The sequence below is a fragment of the Myiozetetes cayanensis genome, unplaced genomic scaffold (genome assembly GCF_022539395.1).
Source record: "Myiozetetes cayanensis isolate MyiCay16 unplaced genomic scaffold, myiCay2020 scf22, whole genome shotgun sequence".
Lineage (NCBI taxonomy): Eukaryota > Metazoa > Chordata > Aves > Passeriformes > Tyrannidae > Myiozetetes > Myiozetetes cayanensis.
The window spans coordinates 7,410,493-7,418,921 of record NW_026087434.1 but is presented as its reverse complement, the minus strand read 5'-3'; the positions used below and the strand labels follow the sequence as shown (position 1 = coordinate 7,418,921).

The window sequence follows — 8,429 nt, the reverse complement described above, 5'->3', positions numbered from 1 at the left end:
TGTTAGCACATCAGCTGAACCGACAGAGGATCAGCCCAACTGAATGGCTGCTTTTTCCTCTTAACATCTCCTGTCCATTCTGTTGGGCCCCCAGGTCAGGATTGGAGCATTCAGCTAAATCAGCTACACTTTAGTGCTGACCAAAAAGACAGGGGGGAAATGCAGAATCGATTGAAGTAAATGACAAATCACCACCTTTTACCTCTGCTGTCCTGCAGTAAAAAGTTTAAACAAACAGGGGGCTCAAAGGGGAAAAGGGTTCAATGGGAGAGTTTTAAACTTAAAAATTTGAAAGGTGACACCTTGACAGGTGGGAGAGGTGGGCAGAGAAGAACTGTCTGAAGTTCAGGTCCTGCCTCTGGGAAGGAATAACCCCAGACTCCAGCACAGGCTGGGACTGACCGGCTGGAAAAGCAGCTCTGTGGGGATGGAGTGGGGGGTCCTGGTGGACAAGGAGCTGTCCCTGGGTCAGCAGTGCCCAAGGGGGGACAAGAACTGGGAGAAAGGGACACAGGAAACTCACGCTGTCGTTTTAGGGAAATTACTGTAAAGGTAACCTTGAAATTTCTCATTTGAAAAAGGGTTTTGGCAGATGAATCACAAAGTTTTTAATCAGAGGTCTCTGGGGGAAAAAAAGGGACAAGCATGAAGCAATACAAAATGTGAAACTAGAACTAGTTTATTTGATTTCTTAAGTCATTTTAGCAGGAAACAAACAGTTGCTTCTGGTTCTGTATCAATGTCACTGCTTACTTTTATACTTCTTCTGTGCAAAAAAAAAAAAAAAAAGATTAAACACAGTTACAGTAAGACTAAGACTTTAAATCCTAATACTGAAATTGCTTTCTCACATCGATACTGTGACTGAACAAATCAGCAGAAACCCGTCTTATTTCTTTATTCTTTTTTTAACACAGTATCATGAAGCAGACGGCTAGAAACTTTTAACACTGTTGTGTGATGAGAAGTAGGTATTACAGTTCATACATGGGGTTCGGGCATTTTATTTGGTGCCTGAAGTGACACAGCAAGAACTTTTGAGGCAGGGGAAGAGCTTTCACAGAATTCCCTGGGCAAAAGGCTGGGAACCTGCTTGTTATCCTTACACAAGGAGTGTGCAAGTCTCCTCCTCTGCTCCAGTTTCCACCACACGCTGCCAACAGCACGAGTTTGCAGAGCAGGCTGGTGTAAGGAGGATTTTAATGTTTCCTCGCTCGGCTCCCACAGGCACCGATAAGCTGCGTATCCACCGAGGCACATCCAGAGCTGGAGGGACCGAGGAGGCTTCACCGGGCACCGCTGCCGGCAGGAGGTGAAGAAGAGCCCGCAGCGGCCCGCCTGGTCCCTCACGGCGGCCACCGGAGCGGGAGCAGGAAGGGCACGGAGCTCGCAGAGCAGTTATCCCGGTAGAACGGCCCTCACAGAGCCCGGGACAAGCGCCCTGACCCGGCTCCCCTCATGGAGCCGAGCCCCGACCCGAACCCGCCCCTCACAACTCTGCACCCACAGCTCCCCCCGTCCGCCATTTTAAACCGTCCCCTCCCGCCCGCGCCACAACCGACTCCCTTCACCATCGCTTTTTTTTTTTTTCCCTGCTGCGGCGATTTCCCACCCTTCTCCTCCCTCACCACACACACACACACGCACAGCCCCGCTATTATTTCCTTTTATTTTTATTATTGTTTTCCTTGCGGTTTTCAACACACATTGTTCAAAAAAAAATAAAAATTCCCCGCCTCCCCCCGAGCTCTTCCGGGTCACGGCGGCGCCGTTTTAACGGCCGCTTTCCAACGCAGGGGCGAATTATTAATTTAGGGGCGGGTTCCCCGCGCTCCCAGCGGGACCATCCCGGGGAAAAGACGGAAAAAGGGCGCGGGGGTCGGGGCGGAGGCGCCGTGGGCGGGAGGAGGCTCCGCGTTTCCCTTCCGGGGCCCCGCCGGCCATTTTGTGGCGTTAAGCCGCGCGCGCGGGCGGTTCCCCCTCATTTCCTCGCCGCGGCGGGACCGGACCGGACGGGACGGGGCGGCCGCTCCTGGCACTTCGCTCCGGCCTCGGGCCGCCCCTCGGACCCTGAGGTGGGTGCTGCACCCTGCGGGCCCCGCGGCTTTTCCCCTATGCGCTGCGCTTCTCCTCGTTTCTGGGCTCTGCCGCGCCGCCGCCTCGGCGCTCGCCCCGCGGCGTGAGGCGCGTCGCCCTCAGGGCCGCGCCGGCTGCTGACCCCCCTCATCGCCCTCAGGTTTATTCTCGCCGGCCGCCGCCGCCCCTCAGGGGCTCCAGCCCGCCATGAGTTACGGCCGCCCGCCGCCCGACGTGGAGGGCATGACGTCCCTCAAGGTGGACAACCTGACCTACCGCACCTCGCCGGACACCCTGCGGAGGGTCTTCGAGAAGTACGGCCGGGTGGGCGACGTCTACATCCCGCGGGACCGCTACACCAAGGAGAGCCGCGGCTTCGCCTTCGTGCGCTTCCACGACAAGCGGGACGCGGAGGACGCGATGGACGCGATGGACGGGGCGGTGCTGGACGGGCGGGAGCTCCGCGTGCAGATGGCCCGCTACGGCCGCCCGCCCGACTCGCACCACAGCCGCCGCGGGCCGCCGCCCCGCCGGTACAGCAGCAGCGGCTACGGCCGCCGCAGCCGCAGGTGAGCACCGAACTTACGGCAGCGGATCGGCGGGCGTAGCGGGGGCCGCGTGGTTGTGTGTTGGTTGCTTAGAGAGGTGGTGGAGTCTCCCACATTGGGGATGCTCGGGCAGCTGAGTGCGTGACATAATGGTGTGCTCCGGGATGACCCTGCTTAAGCGGGGAGTGAAGACCAGATGACCCGCTGTGGTCCCTGCCAGCCTCACCGGTTCTGTGATTCTGTGTCCTTTTCCCGGTGAGTTTCGCGGCGGGGTTGGGCGGGGGGAGTAGGGTTTTAGTAGCGAAGGCGCGTGTGGTCCCCTCGGAGTGAAAGGTTTTTGCCCTGTAGTAGATTTAGCCCCCGGCCACTCGCTCTGAACAATGGCGCCCTCGTAACGCTCATTTTCTTGCCCACGTGCGTCCTGTCCCGCCCTCCCTGTCCCGCAGCACTCGCTTCAATCTGCGCCGCCCGTGAGCAACTTTAACGTGACTTTTTTTTTTTTTTTTTCCTTCCCCTTCTTGGTCTGTTTTAGCCCTAGAAGACGCCGTCGCAGCCGATCTAGGAGCAGGAGCCGCTCTAGATCCCGCAGTCGGTCCCGCTACAGCCGATCCAAATCCCGGTCTCGCACACGCTCTCGGTCTCGCTCCACCTCCAAGTCCAGGTCTGCCAGGAGATCCAAGTCAAAGTCCTCGTCTGTCTCCAGATCCCGGTCCAGGTCAAGATCCCGGTCCAGATCTAGAAGCCCTCCCCCTGCTTCAAAGAGGGAATCCAACTCTAGATCCAGGTCAAAGAGCCCTCCCAAGTCCCCGGAAGAAGAAGGAGCTGTATCCTCTTAGGAACATGGTAATGTACCTCGGGATCAGCACATGTTGCATGTTACTTTATTAGAGCACTTAGGTGGGGTGTTGGGTAGTTCTTAGAGCATTAATAGCCTGAACCAAGTGAATCCTAACGGGGCACACTGTTAGTTGTTGGTTTTGGTTTTTTTTTTTCTTGAGCAGTGCTTTTTGGTTATTGGTTTAGGGAAATTATTACTGAAGGGTTTTCTACGGATTTTTTTTTTTTTAACAGAGAAAATGTTTTATTGCGAGATTAATGCCTTGGTTTTATTAAAATATTGTATGAGACGCAACCTATGATGAAAATGACTATTTCTTACTGTATTTATCCAACATCTGCATTTTCCCCTTTAAAGCTGCGGTCTCCTGTTTGCTAAAAGAATATTGGCCAGTATTGCAGATTTTAACTGATTTGGCTGATCCTCCAGGGACCAGTTTCTGTGGGCGTGTGTTGGAGCAGGTTTGTCTTACACTGTTAAAGATACACTATCCTTTTAGAACGGAAGATCGGTTCAGTGGCCGTTGTACTGACTGGAGGTAATAAGTGTCCTAGAAAAGGGGCAAATTCCTTGGCAATGAGAAAACCACGGAAACTAGTTTTTCCTCAAGTCGACATCTTGGAAGAGGCATCTAAGGATACACCGGGTGGGGAAAGGATAGTGTGTCTTTAACCCTTCAAACTGTTTGGTCCTGTTTTTTAAAAGGAAAGGGCCTAAGCTAGCTCTGGAGTTAGATAATTGTAGCAAAATTAGTCACGTTTTCTGTTTTGAATGCTACCTAGGGTTTAGTTAAGTCTTTATGAAGAAGTAATAGCTTTGTTAACTTTTATATAACTTTTAATAATCGATTGTTGAACAGGCTGAATTGAAGTTAATGGTGGCTTGATCTACAGCCTGCTGCTTGTTCTCCTTTGTAACTAAATACTCTGACAGAACCTTACATTTGGCCTCTGAAGTAAAGCAACACAAGGGGGGGAGGTGGAACACTGTGGAAATTCCTAAAACTTAATTAACTTAGGCAAAGCCAGTTGAAACACAACTAGAAGTATCCCTGAAGTCATCCACACCCAAAACAGACAAGGTAGAAACCTGGCTGAACTTTTTTTTCTTCAAACCTAGATGCTTCAGCTAAATGAGAACCCACATAAAGGACGCCTTTGGGGGGAAAAGATCGCTTGAGTCTTCAGCCCATTGGAGAGACCCTGGCCGAGCAACCAGCTGTTGAAAAGGTTATTTTGTAACATTTTGTCTAACTTTTTACTTGTTTAAGTTGCGCCTCAAGTGGCAGATTTTACATTTTTATGTGCCATTTTGTTGCTGTTATTCAAATTTCTTGTAATTTAGTGAAGTGAACGACTACCGATTTCATTATTGGCTTGGATATTTGAGGTAAAACTTCGTTTTTGTTTATATAGTGCTGACTTCTATTGGAAATTAAAACTGATGGTAACTTGCTGCCTCCAGTTTCATACTGAGGAATCATGCAGCCATTATATACCGAGTAGCTAACTGTCAGAAAGTATTCTCAATTTTGTTTTCATTCCTTAAATAAAATTCTACAGAACTTCAATTTAAAACTTACTGTAAATGCTTTTTTTTTTTTTTAAGAAAAAACAACTTTGCATTAAGATAGTATCTTCAAATTCGAAATTGGTAGAAATCTTTTCAGGTGACAGTTGATATTTGAAAGGATTGTTTTATCAGACTCAATTCTAATCTCTTCTCTTATGTATTTTTGTGCACTAGGCGCAGTTGTGTAGCAGTTGAGTAATGCTGGTTAGCTGTTAAGGTGGCGTGTTGCAGTGCAGAGTGCTTGGCTGTTTCCTGTTGTCTCCTGATTGCTCCTGTGTAACGATGCCTTGTCGTGCAGAAACAAATGGCTGTCCAGTTAATTAAAATGCCTGACAACTGCACTTCCAGTCACCCGGGCCTTGCGTAAAAAATATGGAGCATACAGTGAGCACATCTAGCTGATGATATACACACCTTATTATTTCCAGAATGGTAAAACTTACCAACCTACATATATGAACTTACATATGAGAAATGTAATGTTAAAAAAACAAATGGTTCATTCCTTTGTAAGTACTGATTGGTGTATCTTTTTTGCTTAAGACATTCTGTACTATACCCACTGTCTCTGTAGTTAATATTAAACATTTTTCTGTGTTAACTTTTCTCAACTTAATGTCTTGGGTCAGCTTATTTTTAGCTTGAAAAGATTTCTGCAATTATACTGTCTATGTTTAACTTCTATATAGTAACTGAATGCATTCTACTTCTTATAAATTTTATCCACTGGGGTTGCTTTTGAATTACTGTGGGCAAACTTAATTATTGTGACTAACCCGATGCTGTGTGGCAAGTGTTGCACACCAGGCTGTGGACACTGACCCAGCCAGGTCCTGGGGTGTTGTGGAAGGTCCACACTGAGCAGTACTAATTGCATTGCTGTGTGCTTGCCCAGGCTGCTGCTTGATGGGGGCTGATCTTACAGTGATGATTTTTCTTGATTTGGTACCAAATGAATTGTAACTTCAACCATCCTGTGTCCAGGGTCATTGTAATGCCTTGTTAATTTTATGCATGTATGTTAAATGGGAATGGAAACATCTGAACACTGGCAGTATGGCTTTGTTGAGGATTAAAAGTACTTTTCTACAAACTGGGGAGTTTGTATGTTCCAGGTTAGCACAGTCTGCACACACTCATTTACAAACAAAGGGGCTGGCTTTTGTACAAACGTGGATCTTTGGGAAGAATTCTCAGTCCTGGGAAACTGATCTTACGGGGCTGTGTTTTTATGTGCAGTTACCTTTCCATTGCTGAAGTTGGGGATTTAGGTCGGATCTTATGGATTTCCAGGTTAAGCTGTGTTGTTGTAGTGGCTTGACATGATGGAATTGAGTCTCTGAACTATTTCATGGGCTTTGGGGAGGAGCAAAAATTTCTCATAAGCCATAGCTGGAAAAAAACCAAACAGCTTTATTTTTACAATGCATGTTTTAAAAATTAACTGTTCCCCAGAAATATACACGAGGTTTGCTGTAAACAGGACTGTTTTCTGCAGATCAGAACAGCTGAGTATCACCTTGTACTGGAACCTAAAGTGGAATAAACTGAAGTGCCCTCTGACTGTGCCAGTGAGATGATCATCATTTCGATTGTGTGCCTTCCTGGGAGAGACGAGCTGGCCAAGTGCTCCTTGTCTGCACCGAAGGAGTGCAGGGGAACGTGGGTGCTCCTCAGGTTCCATTTGCAGAGCAGAGCCTCAATAGACCAGTCAGCACTGAGGGGAGGACAGACAGCGTGTGAAAACGTAACCCAAGGTTACAACTGCTGCAGTATCTAACAGGCTGTCACCAAACTGCAGTACAGCACAGATGGGTTTGTAAGGGTTTTCTAGGCAACAGCAAATTGAGGCTTCTTGCTTTACTCTCAGGTTTGGCTGCTTTTGCCTGATACCCCCAGGATTTACTGGGCTAATAGCAGCCTGATGCACAATAAGGAGCTTTTCTGAGTCAGAGCAGTGGTGCCTCTGAGAAGTTAACACTCATCAAAAGCTGAGACAGGAATTAAGGTATGAGTCCTAAATATGGAAAAGATTTTACCTTCGGACTTGATAAGTAGTCCAGAATTGAGCATGTGGATTCTTCTCCAGCAAGAAGTAAATTGTAGTTAAAATATCTTCAAAGTCTGTGCAGTTTGGAGAGAGAAAGCAGTCTGGGTTAGTCTCTGGATTCCAGGTATAGAGAAATCTCCCTGGTTCTGTAAAATGGGAATTAAAAATCCAAACAAGCAGATACATCTGTATGGGAGAACTGAGAAACGGGGCCTGAAGCACTTCAGTTATTACTCCATTTTCTATTCCCCCTCGGTTGTATTTCTGACAGCTCAGAACTGGAATAACAAGGTCAGTAGCACAGTGTCACCTGATCCCTCCACAGGGCTCCCAGCGCTACTTGGCCACCAGCTTGTCACAAACCAAAGATACCTGAGAGAGCATTAACATACCTTTGGGGTCAAAAAAGACATCTGAGCCTAAAATAATGTCTACAGGACCAAGAGAGAGCAGCTCCGGCGACACGCGGCCCCAGGTGAGCCCGACGACGGGCACATGTGCCAGGCGGTTCGTGAGGCAGCTGCGGCGGCAGCTCTGCAGGCAGCGGGGCAGCTCCTCGCTGTCCGACAGCGTCACCTGCGCGCCGCACCGGGCGGCCACCACGCCCGGCAGGCTCACCCCGGCTCCGATCTGCAACCAGAGCGCGTCCGTGGGGTCGGGCCCGCGGGCACCCGCGGGGGTGTCGGGGGCGCGGGCAGGGCCGTACCTCCAGCACTCGCCTGCCGGGCAGGCTCCGCCGCTGCGCCCACACGTACTGCGCCAGCACCACGGCGCTGGGCCACGCGTACAGCCCGTACTGCGAGTCCGGCACCTGCAACACATGGGCGGGGTGCTGGGCCGGTGTGCCGGGGATCCCCGGTGTGCCCCGGGGGTCCCTGGTGTGCCCTGGGGGTCACTGATGTCCGGCTATCCCCGGTGTGCCGGGGATCCCTGGTGTCCCGGTATCCCCGCTGTGCCCCGGGAGTCCCGGTGTGCCCTGGGGGTCACTGATGTCCGGCTATCCCCGGTGTGCCGGGGATCCCTGGTGTCCCGGTATCCCCGCTGTGCCCCGGGGGTCCCCGTACCTCGGGCACGCGCACGGCCAGCGCCGCCGGGCCCTCCTCGAAGCGGAACCGGCGCGCGCGCCGCCGCGGCTCCGCCATGGAGCCAATGGCGGGCGGCTACGTGTGGGCGCCGGGCCTCGTCAGCCAATCGGGGCCTCCTGCCGCAGTGGCGTCACGCGGAGCGCCGCCGCGGGCGCCGATGGCGGCGCCTGTCCCGGGCGCCGCGGTCACACCGGGCCGCGCCCGCTCGCCCGCCCCGCCGGGGCGCTGCCGGCACCGCCGCGGGCCGGGAGAGCGGAGGA

The 8,429-nt window shown here is 51.3% G+C and overlaps 2 protein-coding genes across 5 annotated transcripts; one reads left to right on the top strand and one right to left on the bottom strand.

The window, feature by feature from the left end:
• The first annotated feature begins 1,896 nt into the window (after positions 1 to 1,896).
• Positions 1,897 to 6,127, top strand: SRSF2 (serine and arginine rich splicing factor 2). Of its 4 annotated transcripts, none has more exons than XR_007629332.1 (5): positions 1,897 to 2,075; positions 2,237 to 2,645; positions 3,157 to 3,467; positions 4,582 to 4,691; positions 5,209 to 6,127. XR_007629332.1 is itself a non-coding variant. In XM_050319248.1 (4 exons), exons 2-3 carry the CDS (start codon positions 2,284 to 2,286, stop codon positions 3,458 to 3,460), a joined length of 666 nt encoding a protein of 221 aa, XP_050175205.1. In that variant the 5' UTR covers positions 1,897 to 2,075; positions 2,237 to 2,283; the 3' UTR covers positions 3,461 to 3,467; positions 4,582 to 6,127. The 4 variants fall into 4 exon arrangements, 1 of the variants encoding a protein (XP_050175205.1); XR_007629333.1 differs by having other exon boundaries at positions 1,907 to 2,075; positions 3,157 to 3,923; XM_050319248.1 differs by having other exon boundaries at positions 4,582 to 6,127.
• Positions 6,128 to 6,427: 300 nt separating this feature from the next.
• Positions 6,428 to 8,264, bottom strand: METTL23 (methyltransferase like 23). Its single transcript, XM_050319247.1, has 5 exons — positions 8,149 to 8,264; positions 7,791 to 7,895; positions 7,477 to 7,714; positions 7,074 to 7,158; positions 6,428 to 6,751 (listed from the first exon to the last, which is right to left on the bottom strand). Exons 1-5 carry the CDS (start codon positions 8,224 to 8,226, stop codon positions 6,550 to 6,552), a joined length of 708 nt encoding a protein of 235 aa, XP_050175204.1. The 5' UTR covers positions 8,227 to 8,264; the 3' UTR covers positions 6,428 to 6,549.
• Between the last annotated feature and the right edge of the window lie 165 nt (positions 8,265 to 8,429).

Coding starts and splice junctions, on each gene's coding strand:
- SRSF2 (XM_050319248.1), top strand. CDS start 2,284: ATGAGTTACGGCCGCCCGCCGCCCGACGTGGAGGGCATGACGTCCCTC. Junction 2,646..3,156: donor TACGGCCGCCGCAGCCGCAG/GTGAGCACCGAA, acceptor GGTCTGTTTTAG/CCCTAGAAGACGCCGTCGCA.
- METTL23 (XM_050319247.1), bottom strand. CDS start 8,226: ATGGCGGAGCCGCGGCGGCGCGCGCGCCGGTTCCGCTTCGAGGAGGGC. Junction 7,715..7,790: donor CCGGCAGGCGAGTGCTGGAG/GTACGGCCCTGC, acceptor CTCTGGTTGCAG/ATCGGAGCCGGGGTGAGCCT. Junction 7,159..7,476: donor TGTCTTTTTTGACCCCAAAG/GTATGTTAATGC, acceptor CAAACTGCACAG/ACTTTGAAGATATTTTAACT.